Genomic DNA, 22,843 nt, shown 5'->3' on the forward strand with positions numbered 1-22,843 from the left:
TTTTATTTTATTTTATTGGTATTTCTGTTTGAGGGCCGAAACTAACTTTAGCAAATTTCCCTTCCCTTGTTTCTTGAAGGAAGGAGGATGTGCTTTAACTACGAAGGGCCTCTGATGGGTTTTTTTTCCCCTGTGTGCATTTTAGCCAAGACAGAATAATCTGTGTCATCTGATGAAATTGCGACACTTTTTTTCTAAAACAAAGAAATCCTTGCCCTCAATAAACTGTGTCACTTTCATTTTCAAGCATTTGTGTTCGTCACTAATCAAATTTCTGGCGGGGGCAGGGGGGGCAGTCGGAATTATGGGGAAATGGCTTCTATTGAAATCTTTTCTCTTTCAGGCTGAAATGTTAATTCAAGCCGTTTTTGTAAAGAAAAAAAAATGCTAAAAGCCATTGCAGCTGTAAGGAAACTAGTTGATTTTCACTTCTGAAGACTGCAGTTTTGTTATTAATTTAAATAGATGCTCCTCACTAGATGCTTTCAGGATTGATTCTGTAATGCAAGTTCAATCTTTTTTTTTTTAAACAAAAGCAATCCCCTACCTCTCTCCCTGCCTTGATTTAATCTTTGTAGTTTGTACATTGTAGTGGAAACTCTTAAGCTTCTCTGTACTCTGTACTCCCACTTAACTGAGCGGTTGTGAACAAAATGCAAAAGGATGTGAAAAAAACACAAACTCTTCACTGCTATTTTGAACTCCTTCCTTCCTTCCTTCCTTCCTTCCTTCCTTCCTTCCTTCCTCCCTCCCTCCCTCCCTCCCTCCCTCCCTCCCTCCTTTCCCTCTATCCATCTTCCTTCCTCCTTCTTCTCTTTCCTTCTATCCATCTTCCTCCCACCCTCCCTCTCCCCTTCCATCCTTCTATCCGTCTTCCTTCTTTCCTCCCTCCTTCTCTTCCCCTCTATTCATCTCCCTCTCCCCATCTTTCCTTGTATCCATCTTCCTTCTATCCATCTTCCTTCCTTCCTCCCTCCTCCCTCCCTCCCTCCTTTCCCTCTATCCATCTTCCTTCCTCCTTCTCCCTCTTCATTCTTCTCTTTCCTTCTATCCATCTTCCTCCCACCCTCCCTCTCCCCTTCCATCCTTCTATCCATCTTCCTTCTTTCCTCCCTCCTTCTCTTTCCCTCTATTCATTTTCCTCCCTACCTCTCTCCTTCTCCCCATCTTTCCTTCTATCCATCTTCCTTCCTTCCCTCCCTCCCTCCCTTCCTTCCTCGGTGTTTAATGCACTTGGCAGATTATAACTAGGCTGGGTGACTCTGGATCAATCACTAGGAGATGGTGAATTCTAGTTCTGATTGAAAGCCAGCTGTGTGATTTTGGGTCAGTCACCAGGACACGGTAAGTTCTATTCCACCCTAGGCCTGGAAGCCAGTTGGGTGATTTTGGGCCAGTCCCTTTCTCTCAGTTCAATCCACGGGGAAAGGAGGAATAGGAGGAGGAAGGAATATTAGACATGTTTGTCACTTTGGCTTATTTGTATGGCCCCAGGAAACTGAAACCATTATAAATACATGCCAATTGCCAAGCGGATAAGTTTTGATCACGTGACTACAGGGATGCTTTCAATTTGGTTCTAAGTGTAAAAAATGGACATAAGTCACCTTTTCTCAGTGCCATTGTTAACTTTCAATGGTCACTAAATAAATGGTTCTAAGTCGAGGACTACCTGCATTCAAACATGTTCAGATAAAAACTTGTTCAACATTGCACCTAACTCTTTTCTGTTGCAGCATAGCAGTCCTGTGGCATTGCCTATTATTCTATTAATATTAATTCTATTAATATTCTCTGTTGCAGCATAGCAGCCCTGTGGCATTGCATATTATTCTATTAATATTTGCACATTATTCTGTTCTATTAATATTTCAGGAGGTTCCTCAACCAATGACATTCTGCTAGAGATGTCTTTGGACTTGATTTCTCAAGATATTTCCAGTGATTGAATTTTATATATAGTGTTTGCCCTTTTACATACTACTGGTAGCAGCATGGGTTTTTCCACCCCAACCTCTTCCCAGGACTTCAAAAGACCAGGGAAGAGAGAGTAATTTGGGAGAAGAACAGTAAAAAAATGTCCCTCCAAGTGAAATTCAACTATTGAATGGAATGGAATAGAATAGAATAGAATAGATAGCAGAGTTGGAAGGGACCTTCGAGGTCTTCTAGATCTAGTCCAACTCTCTGCTCATATAGGAAGCTCTATACCATTTCAGACTAATGGTTGTCCAATCTTTTCTTAAAAACCTCCAGTGTTGAAGCACAAGTTGCTCCACTGATTAATTCTTCTAACTGTCAGGAAATATCCTTTTAGTTGACTGTGATCTTAAAAATAGCCTCTGTCTTCAATGAAGTGAAGTCCCAAAATAACTTGCAGGAAATATTAGTTTGCACTTGTTGCTATGCAAATAATATTTCAGCAGAAGAAAATAAATCCCTTGGAATCAAACTTTCCAGAAAATGTTAATGACTATCCCGTTTCCCCCTAAAATAAGACCTCCCCTGATAATAAGCCCAATCGGACTTTTGTGTGCGTGGCAGTAAGGCCAAGCGCTTATTTCAGGGTTCAAAAAATATAAGGCAGGATCATATTTTCAGGGCAACATGTTTTCCAAACTAACCAGATCTGAGAACTTGGAAATTTGATTGATTTTATTTGATTTTATTGGATTTGTATGCCGCCTCTCTCCGTAGACTCGGGGCGGCTAACAACAGTAGTAAAACAGCATATGACAATCCAATATTAAAACAGTTAAAAACCCTTATTGTAAAACCAAACATACATACAGACATACCATGCATAAAATTGTAAAGGCCTAGGGGGAAAGAGTATCTCAGTTCCCCCATGCCTGGCGGCAGAGGTGGGTTTTTAGAAGCTTACGAAAGGCAAGGAGGGTGGGGGCAATTCTAATCTCTGGTGGGAGTTGGTTCCAGAGGGTCGGGGCCGCCACAGAGAAGGCTCTTCCCCTGGGTCCCGCCAAGCGACATTGTTTAGTTGATAGGACCCAGAGAAGACCCACTCTGTGGGACCTAACTGGTCGCTGGGATTCGTGCAGCAGAAGGCAGTCCCTGAGATAGTCTGTTAGTTTAACAGCTGTTTTTTGGGGTTTTTTAAAAAAAATTACAACACAAAAGCTGGATCACTTAATGGGATGGGCGGAGAATTCTATTTCGGTATCATTTAATACTTTTTCCCTCGCTCCAGTATTTGATGCTTCAAGTCTTCATTGAACCTTCTGGTAAATGGGATGGGGGAAAAAAGAAATTAGGAAAAAACCAGTTGTACTTACACAAATTGTGATTCAGGAAATTGGAAGCAGGTTTCTATACTTTTTTTAAAGAATTAAAATTGGAATGGAATAAATTATACGTGAAGTCTTGCTTGATGTCCGTGTCTTGATTTTGGGGAACGATAACGTCTGACCTTAAAAATGGTAGTAAAACCAGGCGTGATTTATTTTAACAACCGCCTTGCTTAGCACTGGTCCCAATCATAATCATAAATTGAGGACCTTTATCGTCAATGCCTTGGGACAACTTTCTGCTTCGTATCCCTCAGTACCTTTTCTAGGTATTGAAATCAAGTCTGCTCACCTCACCGATTCAGCCTGGTGCTGTCTCCTATTGACTTAATTCTCCTGTCTGTGAACATCATTTAGTAGCTGTTCTCCCAAATGTGTTTTTTCAGGAGGTAACTGGACTTTTCTTGTTTTGGAAGATTTATTTATTATTTATTAATCAGATTTGTATGCCGCCCCTCTCCACAGACTCGGGGCGGCTCACAGCAATAATAATACAATGTAAACAAATCTAATATTTAAGTTAATTTAAAACCCCAATTTAGAAACCAATCATACATACTAACATGCCATGCATAAATTTTATAAGCCTAGGGAGAGGGAAAGTCTCAATTCCCCCATGCCTGGCGGCAGAGGTGGGTTTTAAGTAGCTTACGAAAGGCAAGGAGGGTGGGGGCAACTCTGATATCTGGGGGGAGTTGGTTCCAAGGGGTCGGTGCCGCCACAGAGAAGGCTCTTCCCCTGGGTCCCGCCAAATGACATTGTTTAGTCGACGGGACCCGGAGAAGGCCAACTCTGTGAGACCTAACTGGTTGCTGGGATTCATGCGGCAGAAGGCGGTCCCAGAGATATTCTGGTCCGGTGCCTTGAAAGGCTTTATAGGTCATAACCAACACTTTGAATTGTGACTGGAAACTGATCGGCAACCAATGCAGACTGTGGAGTGTTGGTATAGCATGTACGTATTTAGGGAAGTCCATGATAGCTCTCGCAGAGAAGCTTCTTCAGTTCTGACTGGAATGGAAGGATTTATACTCGGGCTGTCCAGCAACATCGGTGATTCAGGAAATATTGGAATTATCAGGGAATTCATGAAAAAAATGGAATAAATCAGGGGGGGAAACCCTAAACTGTATTAAAATGTTTATCGTGCAAACGTTCATTTATTTCATTAACATAACTTAAAAGGTGAAATTAATATATGACAGATACTCATAACATGCAAGGCAAGGTAGTTTAAGCCGTGATTTGTCATAATTGTGATGTTTATGGGGTACAGCTCATGAAAACCCCAAATCTCCCATCTCAGAAAATTAGAATATTACATGCGATCAATGAAAAAAGGATTGTACATAGAACAATATCGGACTTCTGAAAAGTATAAGCATGCATATAATAATAATAATAATAATAATAATAATAATAATAATAATATTATATGCATGCTTATACTTTTCAGAAGTCCGATATTGTTCTATGTACAATCCTTTTTTCATTGATCGCATGTAATATTATAATTTTCTGAGATGGGAGATTTGGGGTTTTCATGAGCTGTATTATCATTATTATTATTATTATTATTATTATTATTATTATTTAGATTTGTATGCCGCCCCTCTCCGAGGACTCAGAGCAGACTCAGTACTTCATTTGGGCCCCTTTCATACCCCATAATAATCACAATTATAACAAATCATGGCTTGAACTATCTTGCCTTGCATGTTATGAATATGTCTCATATATTAAGTTTCACTTTTAAGTTACATTAAATGAAATAAATGAATGTTTGCACGATATTCCTTGTTTAATTCTTTTGGAAGATACTGTACTTCCTTCTCATCCAAGCTCTGAAAGGATGGTGGGGAATGGAATGATAGGTACTCCTTGCAGACAGCTGGTCATTTGCAACCTTTAGTCTTTGAGGCCATTTGGAGGTTTATCTATGTCCTCAGGATCACCTGAGTGGCGCAAATGGGTGTGGAAGATTCCTTGGGTACAGGATGTTTTCTGCCCTGTGTCCCTTCCCTGTTAAAGACGGGTGCAGGCTGTTGTGGTTGAGTCTATGTTGTTCAAAAGGCAAATATTTCCTGTAGTCTGCGTTTTTTCTGGAAATCCATTCATTATTACTATTATTATTATTATTATTATTATTATTTATTAGATTTGTATGCCGCCCCTCTCCATAGACTCGGGGCGGCTCACAACAATACCAAAGACAATGTAAGAACAAATCTAATAATTTAAAAAACACTAAAACCCCCATTGTTAAAAGCAAGCATACACACAAACATACCATGTATAAACTGTATAGGCCCGGGGGAGATGTCTCAGTTCCCCCATGCCTGATGGCAGAGATGGGTCTTAAGAACTTTACGAAAGGCAAGGAGGGTGGGGGCAGTTCTGATCTCCGGGAGCTGGTTCCAGAGGGTCGGGGCCGCCACAGAGAAGGCTCTTCTTCTGGGTCCCGCCAAACGACATTCTTTAGCGTTTGTCCCAACAGGGTTGGGAAAATGAAAGGATTCCCAGAAAAATTGCAGAATACACGAACCAGTTGCACTCTAGTTTGAAATATTGGAAATATAAAATACATTGCTAAAAAAAAAATAAAGGGAACACTTAAACAACACAATGTAACTCCAAGTAAATCAAACTTCTGTGAAATCAAACTCCACTTAGGAAGCAACACTGATTGACAATCAATTTCACATGCTGTTGTGCACATTCAACTTCATACAGGACAAAGTATTCAATGAGAATATTTCATCCATTCAGATCTAGGATGTGTTCTTTGAGTGTTCCTTTATTTTTTTGAACAGTACATAAGACTTCTATTTATTTATTGGGTTTATATGCTTCCCCTCTCTAAGGCTTAAAACATATAAAAACACTACAGGTATCCTAAATCCAATTAATTTAAACTAGCTAGTCTAAAATCTCTTCCCCCCCCCCCCCGGGTATTAAAAAGATTTCATCTTTTTGAGTTTCACAGCAACTTAAAACCCACCAATATTCCCAAGCCCTCCCAATATTTAGGTTAGAAATATAAGTAGCCCCAGAATTTATTCATTTTTAAAAATCAATTTATTTAAATCGGGAATGCAAGCTTGGCATCTTTTAAGACTTGTGGACTTCAATTCCCAGAATTCTGGGAGCTCAAGTCCACAAGTCTTAAAGTCGGCTGAGGGAATTCTGGGAATTGAAGTCTACAAGTCTTAAAAGTTGCCAAGGTTGGACCCCCCTGTCTCAGATGAAGTCTCCCCTTACTGGCTGGGGAATTCTGGGAGTTGAAGTCCATAGGTCTTAAAACTTACAACTACTGTAATGGGTACTCCTGATTTAAAACACTTGCATACCGCCTTAAAAACCTGGCTGGCTGGCTCAGATCAGTAATAAAAGAAAGAACAAAAGCATAGAAAACAACCCAACAAAAACATAGGCGGCCTCTCACACGCAGCACATATGTGCAACAACAACAAACAACGCTTCTCTGAGCTCCATTCTTAAACTGGCATCGATTTGAGGGCGGAAGTAAAGCCAGTACGGAGGAACTTCCGCCCTTATCCGATGGGATACGTGCTTCCCTCCCCTACCGGAAGTTATGTTTGTCTTGCCTTTGGGGCCATTGCCGACTCTTTGGCGGAAGTAGAATTGTTTTAACCCGGAAGTAATGCTGCGGTTTCATTTTTCAAGAAAGGGGTGGTGGTGTTGAAAGCTTTCTTCACCGCGAAAAAGCCCCGTTTTTATGGCGGGCGGGAAAGTGGCGCTTCCTCTGGGAGGGCGGCCCTGGTTATCCTTCTTGCTCTGCCCCTCGTCTATATTTTAGGTTTATATCCCGCTTCAGGTCCTCAAGCGGTTCTTTTTAAAGCACTCCCTCCTGCTCATTTCCCCGCACAACAACCCTGTGAGGTAGGTCGGGGGGAGAGGGAGAGTTAGAGAGAGGTGGAAGAGGGAGAGAAAGCGACAGGGAGAGAAAAAGAGAGGGAGAAAAAAGGCAGAGAGAGGGAGAGAAAGAGGGAGAGATATGGAAAGAGGGAGATGGAGAGAAAGAGAGGAGAGTAATGGAGAGAAGGAGAAAGGGAGAGATGGAGAGAAAGAGGGAGAGAGAGGGAGAGGAAGAGGGGAGAGTGATGGAGAGGGAGAGAAGGAGAGAAAGGGAGAGATGGAGACAGAGGGAGAGAGATGGAAAGAGGGAGAGAGAGAGGGAGAGAAGGAGAGAAAGGAAGAGAGGGAGAGAAAGATGGAGAGGGAGAGAAGGAGAGAAAGAGGGAGAGAGATGGAAAGGGGGAGAGAAGGAGAGGAAGAGAGGGAGAGAGAGAAGGAGAAAAAGAGGGAGAGAAGGGGAGAAAGAGGGAGAGAGATGGAAAGAGGGAGTGACGGAGAGAAAGAGGGAAAGAGGTATTGGATTTATATGCTGCCCCTCTCCAAGGACTTAAACATGAAACATGAAACTCAATCAAGTGAACATTTAAAAATGTATCACAAATACCATTGACCGGTGCTAATGGTTAATACGGGCTGCTGCCAGCCTCTTAGGTATTAACCAAGCATCTTCTTAAAATGTACGATAAATGCACAATAAATAAATAAATTTATTTTATTTTATAAAAAATAAATAAAATAATTATGATGTTCCGAGTAGCGCAGTTTTTTTGCAGTTCCACTGGTGTTATTGCAGAGGCTGCAATTTCTTGATGTATTTTGCAAGATTCTTGATCATGGTACCAAGTGCCCCGATGACAATATTTATTTACTTATTGGATTTGTATGCCGCCCCTCTCCAAGGACTCAAAAAACATAGCAATACATCTGACTTAAATAATAAGTATCACTGTCACTTGTTTCATCCATAATTACATAATTTCAATGGCCAGGTTGTGATATTTCATGACTACTCTCACTCTCTTTCTCCTCTCTTTCTCTTCTTCCTCTTCCTCCTCCTCTCCCCACACTCTCCTCTCTCTTTCTTCTTCCTCTTCTTCCTCCTCTCCTCTCCTCACTCTCTTTCTCCTTCTCTCCCTCTCTTCTTCCTCTTCCTCCTCTTCCCACTCTCTTTTTCCTTTTCTCTCTCTTTCTTCTTTCTCTTCTTCCTCCTCTCCCCACTCTCTTTCTCCTCTCTCTTTCTTCTTCCTCTTCCTCCTCTTCTCCCCACTCTCATTCTCCTTTTCTTCCTCTCTCACCCCTTTCTTCTTCCTCTTTCTCCTCCTCTTCCCACTCTCTTCTCTCTCTCTCCCTTTCTTCTTCCTCTTTTTCCTCCTCTCCCCACTCTCTTTCTCCTCTCGCTCTCTCTCTTTCTTCCTCCTCTCCCCACTCTCATTCTACTTTTCTTCCCCTCTCCCCCCTTTGGTGCATATGCTCTCAGTGTACATAAAAGAAAGATACATTTGTCAAGAATCAGGAGGTAAAAAACACTTAATGGTTATCATAGGGTACAAATAAGCAATGAGGAAACAATCAAAATCTTAAGGATACAAGCAACAAGTTACAATCATACAGTCATAAGTGGGAGGAGATGGGTGATAGGAATGATGAGAAAAAACTAGGAGTAATAGTAAATATTCTCCTTTGTTGGTATTTTCCCTGTGTGTGTGAGTGCGAGTATGACTGTTTTATTTTCCAAACTCTCTTGGTTGTGGTTTTCAGGACTCCTGGGCGAAATGGCGGAATGTGCAGCCCTTCAGTTTGTCAGTCCTTATGCCTTCGAAGCCATGCAAAAAGTGGATGTGGTGCGTTTGGCGGCGCTGAGCGACCCAGAGCTCCGGTTGTTGCTGCCTTGCTTGGTGCGAATGGCCTTGTGCGCGCCAGCCGACCAGAGCCAGAGTTGGGCCCAGGACAAGAAACTCATCCTCCGCCTGCTTTCGGGGGTCGAAGCCGTAAACTCCATTGTGGCTTTGCTCTCTGTGGATTTTCACGCTTTGGAACAGGATGCGAACAAAGAGCAGCAGCTTAGGTAACGCTCCTCCACGGTTTGGGTTTCCTCGCATCAGTTTTTTTTTTAAAGTGCTATAACAGATTGGAAAAAGGTGACTTTTTTCCCCGTTCTTCTCTTCTTAGACATAAGCTTGGCGGAGGCAGCGGAGAGAGCATTTTGGTGTCCCAGCTGCAGCACGGCCTGACTCTGGAGTTTGAACACAGTGATTCTCCCCGGCGGCTCCGTCTGGTCCTGAGTGAGCTGCTGGCAATTATGAATAAGGTGATTTTTTTCCCCTTCTGTCCTTCCCTGACAAGATTTCCTCTCTTTTCAGGATGCTTCTTCCTTCTTTCTTTCCTTCCTTCCTTCCTTCCTTCCTTCCTTCCCTCCCTCCCTCCTTCCTTCCTTCCTCTCTTTATCTTCTTTCTTTCATGCCTGTTCTCCCTCCTTCTCTTCTTTGCCCCTACCTACCTGCTTGCTTGCCTTTCTTTCTCTCTCTGTCCTTTTCTTCCATCCATCTTTTCTCCGTCGTTCCTTTCTTCCTTCCTTCCTTTCTGTTTGTCCCTTTCTTTCTTTCATCCTTTTTTCTCTCCCTTCTCTCCTTTGCTTCTTCCTTCCTTTCTCCTGCCCTTCCCTTCCTCTCTCCTTCTTTGTTTGTTTGTTTGTTTCTTTCTTTCTGTTTGTCCCTTACTTTCATCCATCTTTTATCTCCTTCCTTCCCTCTTCCAGCCCTCCTCTGCTCCTCCCTCCTTTCTTTCCCTTTCATTCATTCTTTCTTTCTCCCTTTCTTTCATCCCACTTTTATCTCCTTCCTTCCCTCTTCCAGCCCTCCTCTGCCCATCCCTTTTTCCTTCCTTCCTTCCTTCCTTTCTTTCTTTCTTTCTTTCATCCCTCTTTTTTCTTCTTTTTTCCCTCTTCCATCCCTCCTCTGCCCTTTCCTTCCTTCCCTCCCTCCCTCCCTTCCTCCCTTTCTTGCTGGATTTTCATTTTCAAAAAAAAGGTCCTTCTCTCCAAATAGGTAGCCGACTCCAGCAGCGAATTTTTTATGAAATCTCCAGAGCTGTTTGAGAGCCCAGTTTATTTAGAAGAGGCGGCAGACGTCCTCTGCATTTTGCAAGCAGGTGAGTCTTTCTCTTAGAGAGGGCTGGAAAGCACTGCAAAGCAGGATAGAAGTCTGAGCGCTAATGCTATTCAACCAATAGGCTGAACTCAATCCTGCACAATATTTTTTTGCTTTATAAAAAGAAGTAAACCACATGCGTTGATTACTATGAAGTCACGTCTGCACAAACGTACATCAATTGAAAAATAAATAGTTGCCTTCAGATGTACACGGCCCAGAGTCTGAAAAGTGTTGGTAACATGTTGACTCTGTGAACCGCTTAGAGAGGCTGTAAAAGCACCGTGAAGCGGTATATAAGTCTAAATATTATTGCAGGCAAACTCTACCCATTGTCAGGAGTTCAATCCTGAATGAATTCAAGGTTGTCTCTGCCTTCCATCCTTCCCTAGTGGGTAAAACAAGGACCCACATTATTGGAGTGTAATATGCTGACTCTATAAACCACTTAGAGAGAGCTGTAAAAGTGCTGCGAAGCGGTGTATAAGTTCAAATGCTATTGCTATAGTTGTCATAATATAAAAACATTTATCCCAAGCTTATTATTTCACTGGCTTCATTTCAAACTTGTTGAATGCTTACTTACTTTCTCAGTGAGAATCTCTTTTAACTTGTACATATTTTAATCTTGTATTTTATATTTTAAATGTTATGCGGTAGAGTACGCCTTATTTTAATTTTGATGCTTCTGAGACTTTGAACTCTGTGTGTTTCAGAACTTCCTTCGCTGTTACCTATCATCGATGTGGCTGAAGCTTTGCTCCACATGAAGAATGGAGCTTGGTTCCTCTGCCTTTTAGTAGCCAACGTCCCGGACAGTTTTAATGAAGGTACGTTACATACTTGAATACTTTCCTTGGCGGCGATTTTTGTGTTGCAAAGATTTAGATTAGATTAGATTTATTGGATTTATATGCCGCCCCTCTCTGCAGACTTGGGGCGGCTCACAACAATGATGAAGAACAGTACATAGTAACAAATCTAATATTTAAGAATCTAGATTACAGTTTTAGATTAAAAAGTCCAAAAAAGAAACCCCAATATATATAAAAAACAACACAGAATCGAATCATACACAAAAACTACACGGGCAAGGGGGAGATGTTTCAATTCCACCATGCCTGACGGCAGAGGTGGGTTTTAATAAGTAAAACCCATTGGTTGTGCATCAGGAGAAATATTTGCAGCAGCACATTTTCCCACAAAATTGTTGTGGCCTGTCAGCAGCCTGTGCAGCTGAAAGCGGATTATTTTCTCAAGCATTGTCTGGAGACCCTGCCAATCAACTTAGAAACATAGAAGACTGACGGCAGAAAAAGACCTCATGGTCCATCTAGTCTGCCCTTATACTATTTCCTGTATTTTATCTTAGGATGGATCTATGTTTATCCCAGGCATGTTTCAATTCAGTTACTGTGGATTTACCAACCACGTCTGCTGGAAGTTTGTTCCAAGGATCTACTACTCTTTCAGTGAAATAATACTTTCTCACGTTGCTTTTGATCTTTCCCCCAACTAACTTCAGATTGTGTCCCCTTGTTCTTGTGTTCACTTTCCTATTAAAAACACTTCCCTCCTGAACCTTATTTAACCCTTTAACATATTTAAATGTTTCGATCCTGTCCCCCCTTTTCCTTCTGTCCTCCAGACTCTACAGATTGAGTTCATGAAGTCTTTCCTGATACGTTTTATGCTTAAGACCTTCCACCATTCTTGTAGCCCGTCTTTGGACCCGTTCAATTTTGTCAATATCTTTTTGTAGGTGAGGTCTCCAGAACTGAACACAGTAACTTAACCCGCCAACGTGACCTGTGACTTTTGGGGAGGGAGTTGTTTCCCTTTTTAATTACACTGAAACCGCTGGAAACATTTAGAGTTGGTTTTCCCATTCGATCGCGCCCAATAAAGAAGTTCTTAGAGAAAGGCCTTAGCCTTGGAGTTCTGATTTGCTCAAGTTAGTTAGTTGGGGTCATGACACTCCGTTCTTCTCACCATTTTTTTGCAACCTGAATGTACACTGAGTGTCAATCTTGAAGTAAAGCTGGCTGGGGCCATCTTTGAGGCTTCATGGTTTCCACAAAGGGAAGAAGGAGAAAGGGAGCAGGGAATTTTAGATAGCTCGTCTTGGCAGTCAAAATGGTTGGGGAAAGATCAAAAGCAACATGAGAAAATATTATTTTACTGAAAGAGTAGTAGATCCTTGGAACAAACTTCCAGCAGACGTGGTAGATAAATCCACAGTAACTGAATTGAAACATGCCTGGGATAAACATAGATCCATCCTAAGATAAAATACAGAAAATAGTATAAGGGCAGACTAGATGGACCATGAGGTCTTTTTCTGCCGTCAGTCTTCTATGTTTCTATGTTTCTAAAATAAAAAGTTTTCTTATTGGAACCAAGGGCATTCTAACAGGTGGCTGAGAAGTGGAGGAGCAGAGTATCTGTTCCGTCCCAGTTACAAACGTAACAAAAACACAGGTTGGATAAACTTAATTTAATCAATAAACCACTACTAATAACTGGCTAAGTAGTGGAGACACCCCCCTCCCCCAAATCTACAAGAAATCTTTTCTTATGAAAAACTCAGCTGTTAATTAATCTTCATTAGCAGCTGGCATAAGTTCAGCAAAGTTTTAAATCAGAACAATGCAATTATTTCTTGTTATCTCACGAAGTTTCAAAGGCTTGTCAAAATGCCTAGAACTCTTTCTCGATAAGGAAGCCAAAGCAGGAAATCAGTGTAGAGAGTTTCTTAGACACGAGGTACTCACGATGGTTACACGATTCTAAAACATGGTTTCCTGCAGCCTTTCAGCTGTATATTGACAGCCCTTCAGAGACATTCAGTAATGAAACAGTTAACTTAGTGTGTATTATTGGATCCTCCTCTTATGTCGCAATATCCTGCCAACCTCTTCCTCCTTCTTCTTCCCTCTATCTCCATGAATCTCCATGATGTAAGAAGCATATGTTCTTCTGTCCCTCGAGACAGTCTTTTATTTGTTTTATCTGTGTTTTTAAAATAATAATAATAATAATAATAATAATAATAATAATAATTATTATTATTATTATTATTATTATTATTTATTGGAATTGTATGCCGCCCCTCTCTGTAGACTCGGGGCAGCTAACAACAATAATAAAACAACATGTACAATCCAATAATAAAAAAACAACTAAAACCCCTATTATAAAACCAAACCTACACACAAACATACCATGCATAACTTGTAATAGCCTAGGGGGAACGGCTATTTCAACTCCCCCATGCCTGGCAGTATAAATGAGTCTTGAGTAGTTTACGAAAGACAGGGAGGGTGGGGGCAGTTCTAATCTCCGGGGGGAGTTGGTTCCAGAGGGCCGGGACCGCCACAGAGAAGGCTCTTCCCCTGGGGCCCGCCAAACGACATTGTTTAGTCGACGGGACCTGGAGAATCTTGTTTAAAAAATGATTAAGGCTTCTATCCATCGACCTCCGGAGTTAAGGTGCTAACAGACTTTAAGTTCCGCGACATGGTAGCAGAGGATGGTTGGATATTGCGACATAAGAGGAGGATGCAATAACACACACTAGTTAACTGTTTCATTACTGAATGTCTCTGAGGGGCTGTCAATATACAGCGTGACAGCCTCTGCTATCCTTAAGTAGACTAGGGGAGTGGTCAATTAGCCCCCAGTCTTACTCCCGAGGAGACCTCCTCTAGAGTAACCGTTCCTGTCTCTTGGCAGCCCTACGGGCTTTTGCATTAAGAAGAGGAGAAGCTTTTTCTTCTTCATCACTAAGAGGTACTAGAGCTTCCGAGGGCCCTGGCTGAACCTTTGCCTCTGGCATCGAGTCGTCACCAGCCTCCTCACTGTCCAACTTGAGTGCCAGCTGCACAGCCTGCTGGTGCATCACCAAGTCGGTCTCCTCTTGAACGGGATCCACTATCAGCTGCCTGGGCCGTGGCGGTCCACAACAGTAACCAGGCAACCTGCTAGCAATAACATTTACTGTATTTTTCAGAATATAAGGTGCGCCTTAGTTTTTGGGGAGGAAAATAAGGAAAAGTATCTGCATCACCAGATATTCATCTGGCTAGTGTCCTTACTCAGCTACAGCACTTTATTTTATCCCCTGGTCAGGGCTTTAAAAAAACCTGTATTCAGAGAGAGTAACAAAGATAGCGCTTGCAAGCCAGTAAGAGCTGGGAACATTTATTTATTTATTATTTATTTATTAATCAGATTTGTATGCCGCCCCTCTCCACAGACTCGGGGTGGCTAACAGCAGCAATAATACAATGTAAACAAATCTAATATTTAAGTTTAAGTTAATTTAAAACCCCGATTTAGAAACCAACCATACATACTAACATACCATGCATAAATTTTATAAGCCTAGGGGGAGGGAAAGTCTCAATTCCCCCATGCCTGACAACAGAGGTGGGTTTTAAGGAGCTTACGAAAGGCAAGGAGGGTGGGGGCAACTCTAATATCGGGGGAGTTGGTTCCAGAGGGTCGGGGCCGCCACAGAGAAGGCTCATTAGCACCTGCAAAGAAACATCATTAGCACCTGCAAAGAAACATTCGGAGCAAGTAGAGAATTAAAAAAAAACCCCTACAAAGACCGGGTTTGGAAAACATTCTTCGCAGAGAGTAACAATGGAGGAGCTTGCAAGCGGGTAAGAGCTGCGAACATTTGGGAACATCATCAGCACCTGGTTAGGGCTGGAAAGAAACTTATTCAAAGCAAGTTAGAGCAATGAAAAAAACCCTGGAAAGACTTAGGGCTTTGAAAACATTCTTTGCAGAGAAAAACAATGAAAGAGCCTGCAAGGTAAACACTGGGAAGATCATTAGCAGCTAGTTAGGGCTGGAAAAAAAAAGCTACATTCAGAGTAAAAGACTGCATCCAAATTGTCAGCCTCTTTTAGGGAGGAAAAAGGTTCATCTTATACTCCGAAAAATACAGTATTTTATTTTTATTATTTTATTAATGAGATTTATAAGCTGCCCAACTCCTTGCGGACTCTGGGTGGCGAACAGCAATATAAAACAACAATAAAAACAGTTTTAAATAACCCTTACTTAAAACATTCATCCATTCAACCGGGACATTCATTATTGGACAATGTGACTGATGAGCTGAGTGGAAGGGGGAACTTTTCCCTTTTGATTAGATTAAAACCGCGGGAACTTTCAGAGTCGGTTTCACCAATTGTGCACAAATGAAGTATCCAATAAGTTCTTCTTTGAGGAATATATCCGTGGGTGCATTCCTTGGAATGCTGACACCGTGTTGAAAATTTGGTTTGTTTGTTTGTTTTAATCGGCGGATTCCAGTCTGCAGGGGCTTGATTAAGAATGGTGAGAGGCAAGACGAGGAGAGTTTTGGAGGCCGACGCAGGACCGACGCTTTGCGCCATCTTTGCAAAATGAACCCTTCGCAGGCGCTGAGGGTTCGTGGTATGGTGGTAAGTCCCTTTGCAACTTTGTGATGAAGATGGAAAGTTGCTTACAAATGTTATTTCCAATAGAAGGGAATATTTGTAGTTCAGGGTTGGACATCAGTGGGGTCCTTGGAAGTCTCTGAGCTTGGTGGCTGGAAGGACTTGCTTCTCCTGTCTTCTCAAGAATAGAATTATTTATTGGACACACAAGGAATTTGTCTTCGGTGCATAAGATAGATAGATAGATAAATAGATAGATAGATAGATAGATAGATAGATAGATAGATAGATAGATAGATAGATAGATAGATAGATAGAAAGATAGAAAGAAAGAAAGAAAGATAGATAGAAAGAAAGATAGATAGATAGATAGATAGATAGATAGATAGAAAGATAGATAGATAGATAGAAAGATAGATAGAAAGAAAGATAGATAGATAGATAGAAATATAGATAGAAATATAGATAGATAGATACCGGTAGATAGAAAGATAGATAGGTAGATAGATAGATAGATAGATAGATAGAAAGATAGATAGATAGATAGATAGATAGATAGATAGATAGATAGATAGATAGATAGAAAGAAAGATAGATAGATAGATAGAAAGATAGAAAGATAGATAGATAGACGATAGATAGATAGATAGAAAGATAGATAGATGATAGATAGAAAGATAGATAGAAAGATAGAAAGAAAGATAGATAGAAAGAAAGATAGATAGATAGATAGATAGATAGATAGAAAGATAGATAGAAAGAAAGATAGATAGATGATAGATAGATAGATAGATAGAAAGATTAATAGATAGATAGATGATAGATAGAAAGAAAGATAAATAGATAGATAGATGATAGATAGATAGAAAGAAAGAAAGATAGATAGATAGATAGATAGATAGATAGAAAGATAGACAGATAGATAGACAGACAGACAGACAGACAGCTAGATAGAAAGATAGATAGATAGAAAGATAGAAAGATAGATAGAAAGATAGATAGATAGATAGATAGATAGATAGATAGATAGATAGATAGAGTGGGTGGTGGTGGGTGGATAGATAGGTACATAGGTAGGCAGGTAGGTAGGTAGGTAGGTAGATAATTAGTAAAACAAACAAAAATCCAAGCAATTTCTGTAGATAATCTCTCTGTGCCTGACCTGTTTCTTGCTGCCTCATAAAACTGGTCTGTGAGATTGGTATTTGGTTCAGGTTGATGTGCAAACTCTATTGAATTACTAATGTAAACTTCCCTGGTTCATTCGTGGTGAATTGGTATACATGCAGCTTCTGGTAACCGGGCAAGAGAGACACCTTGCTGATGTAAATTTGCAGCCAAATTTTAAGATGTTCTTGTGTGCTTAGGTGGAGGAATGTCACTTACCAGGACTTGGTGTGGCTTTGACTCTGGATCACACCAAGAATGAGTTTTCGGAGGATGGTGTCAGTGACCTGGTCTGTTTTGTGAGCGGCTTGTTGCTCGGGACGAACGCCAAAGTTCGGACGTGGTTTGGAACTTTTATCCGGAACGGTCAACAGGTGAGAACATCGGTGCTCGATAGAGGAAAAGACCATGGATCACTGATGACGAACCTATGACATACCATATCTGCTGGCACATGAGCCGTTGCCCTAGCTCAGCTCCAAGGTGTATGTTTGTGCCAGCCAGCTGACTTTTGGCACTGAGAGGGTGATTTTAGCTTCCAGAGAGCCTCTGGGGGGATGGGGAAGGGCGTTTTTACTCTCCCCCAGCTCCAGGGAAGCCTTTGGAGCCTGGGGAGGGCAAAACACGAGCCTACTGGGCCCACTAAAAGTTGGAAACATCTGCCCCCCAACAGGTTATCAAAAATGTTTCCAAACACTTCTCCAATCTACTGGAAATGTAAGACAGAAATTGGTTCTTACTACCATCAATGGTGGACTTGCCAGAAAGCCAAATCATATTGGAACAAAGTAGAAAAATGGCTAAATGAAATTACACACCAGGAAATCAGGAAAACTCCAGAATTTTTCTTATTAGGCATTGCTACACACAATATTAAAGAGATATACAATACAGTGGTACCTCATGATACGAACCCCTCGTCTTACGAACAACCTGAGATACGAACCCGGGGTTCAGAAAATTTTTGCCTCTTCTTACGAACTTGTTTCTTCTTACGAACCCGCTGCCGCCGCCGCACTTTTGCCGAACTTCTGGGTTCGGCGTTCGGGAGGCCGCTGGGAAGCCCCGCCGCCCGGCTGTCACCTTTTAAAACAGCCGGGGGGCTTCTCGGAGGCCTCCCGAACGCCGAACCCTGAAGTTCGGGTTTGGCGTTCGGGTTCAGGAGGCTGCTGGGAAACACCCCTGGCTGTTTCAAAAGGTGACAGCTGGGCGGCGGCTTTTTTTTTGCGTTTTTTTTTTTTCCGTTCCACGGATTAATGGATTTTACGTTGTTTCCTATGGGAAACAACGTTTCATCTTACGAACTTTTCGTCTTACGAACCTCCCCCTGGAACCAATTAGGTTCGTAAGACGAGCTATTACTGTTATTTGATAAATCATATCTTGGTAGCTACTAGAATTGTTTTTGCGCAAAGATGGAAAGATATAGATGTCCTAAAAGAAGATGAGATAATTAGGAAAATTATTGAATGTGCAGAGCTGGACATGGTGACGAGGCGGTTGAAGAACCAAGAAGAGTCGGAATTCTATAAAATCTGGGATAGGGTCTATATTTGGTTGAATAAAAAAAATTATCAATGAATTCAAAGTTATATAAATTTATTATGCTGAAGTGTATACAAATAGAGAAATGAAGTAGATATATTTTTCTTTTTTCTTTTTCCTCGGAAATGATCTACTCAACAAAAGTTTTTCTTTTCTTACCATGTAGACTTCTATTCTGAGCGGAGCGATTGCAGCTCCTTTTTTTGTCATGTGCTTTTGTTTTGCATTTTTATGTATGTGTGTTGTGTCTTGTTTTTAAAAAATAATAAAAATAAAAAAGTGAACACAAGAACAAAGGGGCACAATCTGAAGTTAGTTGGGGGAAAGATCAAAAGCAACATGAGAAAATTTTATTTTATTTATTTATTTATTTATTAGATTTGTATGCCGCCCCTCTCCGAAGACTCGGGGCGGCTAACAACAATAAAAAAGACAATGTGAACAAATCTAATATTAAAAATAATCTAAAAAACCCCAATTTAAAGAACCACTCATACATACAAGCATACCATGTATAAATTCTATAAGCCTAGGGGGAAGGGAACATTTCAATTCCCCCATGCCAGACGACAGAGGTGGGTTTTAAGGAGCTTGCGAAAGGCAAGGAGGGTGGGGGCAACTCTGATATCTGGGGGGAGTTGGTTCCAGAGGGTCGGGGCCGCCACAAAGAAGGCTCTTCTCCTGGGTCCCGCCAAACGACATTGTTTAGTTGACGGGAGCCGGAGTAGGCCAACTCTGTGGGACCTAACCGGTCGCTGGGATTCGTGCGGCAGAAGGCAGTCCCAGAGATATTTTTACTGAAAGAGTAGCAGATCCTTGGAACAAACTTCCAGCAGACGTGGTTGATAAATCCACAGTAACTGAATTTAAACATGCCTGGGATCCAATACAGGAAATAGTATAAGGGCAGACTAGATGGACCAGAAGGTCTTTTTCTGCCATCAGTCTTCTATGTTTCGAAGTTGGAAACAGGCCATTTTTGGCCTCCAGAGGGCCTTTGGGGGGAGTGGGAGAAACTGTTTTCGTCCCCCTAGGCATTGAATGAGGTTTGCCATCACTGCCATAGACAATACTGATAGTTTTTCTCCTGTGCAGCGTAAACGGGAGAACATCAGCTCTGTGCTTTGGCAGATGAGGAGGCAGCTGCTGCTTGAACTGATGGAGATTCTGCCCACCGTCCGGAGTTTGCACATCCCCGAGGAGGCCGAGCCAGACATGGAACCCAACATCTCGGTCTATTCTGGGCTGAAGGAGGAACACGTTGTCAAAGCCAGCGCCCTCCTGCGCCTCTACTGTGCTCTGATGGGCATTGCGGGCTTAAAGTGAGTAACTCTCGACCGTCTTCCAGGTGAGGTCTCCAGAACTGAGACCACATTTGGAATAATACTGTGTTCAGTTCTGGAGACCTCACCTACAAAATGGGTGAGCAGTGTGGTCGGGCAGTAGGGAAAGCAAGTAGGATGCTTGGCTGCATAGCTAGAGGTATAACAAGCAGGAAGAGGGAGATTATGATCCCGCTGTACAGAGTGCTGGGGAAACCACATTTGGAATACTGTGTTCAGTTCTGGAGACCTCACCTACAAAAGGATATTGACAAAATTGAACGGGTCCAAAGACGGGCTACAAGATTGGTGGAAGGTTTTAAGCATAAAACGTATCAGGAAAGACTTCATGAACTCAATCTGTATAGTCTGGAGGACAGAAGGAAAAGGGGGGACATGATCGAAGCATTTAAATATGTTAAAGGGTTAAATAAGGTTCAGGAGGGAAGTGTTTTTAATAGGAAAGTGAACACAAGAACAAGGGGGCACAATCTGAGGTTAGTTGGGGGAAAGATCAAAAGCAGCATGAGAAAATATTATTTTACTGAAAGAGTAGTAGATGCTTGGAACAAACTTCCAGCAGACGTGGTTGATAAATCCACAGTAACTGAATTGAAACATGCCTGGGATAAAGATATATCCATCCTAAGATAAAATACAGAAAATAGTATAAGGGCAAACTAGATGGATCATGAGGTCTTTTTCTGCTGTCAGTCTTCTGTGTTTCTATGTTTCTTTGAGTCATCCTATGATGACCATGTTTGTGGTTGGGGTGTCTGAAGTCCCTTTTATATAAAAAAGTTTTTTTTTTTTTTAAAGCAAATTCCATGCTTGACATGATTAGGAAGGGAATCGAAAATAGGTCGCCAAGTGTTGCGTTGCCTCTGTACAAATCGATGGTGAGACCACACTTGGAGCACTGTGTACAGTTCTGGTCACCGCACCTCAAGAAGGATATAATGGAACTGGAGAAGGTGCAAAAAAGGGCAACAAGAATGATCAAGGAAGTGGAGCCCCTCCCTTATGAAACCAGGTTGCAACACCTTGGTCTCTTCAGCCTTGAAAGACGGCATTTAAGGGGTGACTTGATCGAAGTGTATAAAATCATGAATGGGATAGAAAAGGTGGATAGAGAAAAATTCTTTTCTCTAATCACACAATACTAGGACGAGGGGCCCCTCCGTAAAGCTCATAGATAAGAAAGTGAGGACAAATAAAGGGAAATATTTCTTCACTCAGAGGGTCCTTGGTTTATGGAATTCACTTCCAGAAGAGGTTGTGACAGCTTGATAGCTTCAAGGCAGGATTTGACAGATTCATGGATGAAACAGATTATTTTATTGAAACAGATGTCCAAGTGCTGCCTCTGTGTTGGTTGAGGCAGGCAGGGTTCCCTTGAGTACCATTTGTTGGGGGTCAAGGGAAAGGGAGGGTTTTGCCTTCTCTTTCTGCTCAAGATCCCCATGGACAATTGGTGGGCCACTATAATAATAATAATAATAATAATAATTATTATTATTATTATTATTATTATTATTATTATTATTATTTATTGGATTTGTATGATGCCCCTCTCTGTAGACTCGGGGCGGCTAACAACAATGATAAAAACAACATGTGACAATCCAATAATAAAACAACTAAAAACCCTTATTATTAAACCAAACATACACACAGACATACCATGCATAACTTGTAATGGCCTAGGGGGAAGGAATATCTCAACTCCCCCATGCCTGGCAGTATAAATGAGTCTTGAGTAGTTTATGATGTGACACAGAATGCTGGACTCGATGGGCTTTGGCCTGATTCAGCAGGGCTCTTCTTACGTTCTTATAACATTCATGGGATGGTAGCAGCTGAGGTTCAGGATGTGTGGTAGGATTTCTGAGTAAGGTTGTTTGTAGAAAGATCAATATCTCAATTTGATCGCATTTTCCCCATCAGTTTCTTCATCTTAAAATGGGTGGGGGTCAGCTCCTATAATTCCTCCGCCAGCCTTCTTTAAGAAGGGTGGATTAACTCCCAGAATTCCCCAGCCAGCAGGCTTTAAAAAGGTTGGGGACACCTGGTTTAGAAGACCTGTTGTAAGATCCTATGTCCCATTGCCTCACATAACCCCCTGTTCCTGTGAAAAGAGGAGATTTGCTCCTCTACAAATATGGTAATACAAAATACAGTAGTACCTCTAGATACGAGCTGCTCTACAAGCGAGTATTTCAAGATACGAGCCACGAGGGGAGAGACATTTCTGTTCTATTCCCGAGCTCAAATTCGAGCCGAGCGTCCACTAGGTGGCGCAAGAATCCTTGCTTTTGGTTATCTCGGAGGGGAAAAACAACTTGTTCCAGATACGAGTTGCCTCGAGATATAAGCACCCTTATGGAACGAATTATGCTTGTATCTAGGGGTACTACTGTACTGGAAAAATGTGTGAATGACCATTAGAAAGAATAAACAGGAAATGTTTATTCCTGTTCAGAGAGGGGCGGCATATAAATCTAATAAATTATTATTATTAAATTATTAAATGTGTAGAAAGTATGTGGTAATTGTTGAACAAATAAAGGCTTGGATATAAATGATTAATTAAGTTTGGAAAGTCCCGAAAAGTCTAGAGATATCCCCCAAAAAGGAGATGGACAATGGAGAGAGAAAGGCAACACCCCAATATGGGAGTGAAGATTTTATAAAAATGCTATTCTTTTTGTTTAAAATAAACAAAAATGCTGGACTCCTGGAATTATTTTTACACCTGTTTTGCAAAAGATCCTGGCATTGGGGGAAAATGTGCCCTACCCATAGGATGCAGCTGACCCCGTCTTTGTTGTCCTCCTGCAGACCGACCGATGAAGAAGCAGAACAGCTACTTCAGCTGATGACCAGCCGCCCACCGGCCACTCCGGCAGGAGTCCGCTTTGTGTCGCTCTCTTTCTGCATGCTGCTTGCTTTCTCCACACTGGTCAGGTACCCTTTGAGTGACCGGAGTATCCTCTAAAGAGAGAATAAAGAGGGAGAGCCGTTCATTTCATTACTGGGGA

At 41.6% G+C, this 22,843-nt stretch overlaps 1 protein-coding gene across 1 annotated transcript in view; it reads left to right on the forward strand.

Moving 5' to 3' along the window:
• Positions 1 to 6,971: 6,971 nt before the first annotated feature.
• The window catches only part of INTS2 (integrator complex subunit 2), a 52,855-nt gene continuing 36,983 nt past the window's right edge, over positions 6,972 to 22,843 (forward strand). The window contains exons 1-9 of the mRNA XM_070735297.1: positions 6,972 to 7,208; positions 8,943 to 9,249; positions 9,354 to 9,492; positions 10,229 to 10,331; positions 11,047 to 11,160; positions 15,662 to 15,792; positions 17,136 to 17,309; positions 19,576 to 19,802; positions 22,644 to 22,769. Of these exons, the coding sequence (XP_070591398.1) occupies positions 8,957 to 9,249; positions 9,354 to 9,492; positions 10,229 to 10,331; positions 11,047 to 11,160; positions 15,662 to 15,792; positions 17,136 to 17,309; positions 19,576 to 19,802; positions 22,644 to 22,769 (1,307 nt within the window). The 5' untranslated portion in view covers positions 6,972 to 7,208; positions 8,943 to 8,956. The remainder of the gene's footprint in view (positions 7,209 to 8,942; positions 9,250 to 9,353; positions 9,493 to 10,228; positions 10,332 to 11,046; positions 11,161 to 15,661; positions 15,793 to 17,135; positions 17,310 to 19,575; positions 19,803 to 22,643; positions 22,770 to 22,843) is intronic.

The sequence above is a fragment of the Erythrolamprus reginae genome, chromosome 1 (assembly GCF_031021105.1).
Source record: "Erythrolamprus reginae isolate rEryReg1 chromosome 1, rEryReg1.hap1, whole genome shotgun sequence".
Taxonomy (NCBI): Eukaryota; Metazoa; Chordata; class Lepidosauria; order Squamata; family Dipsadidae; genus Erythrolamprus; species Erythrolamprus reginae.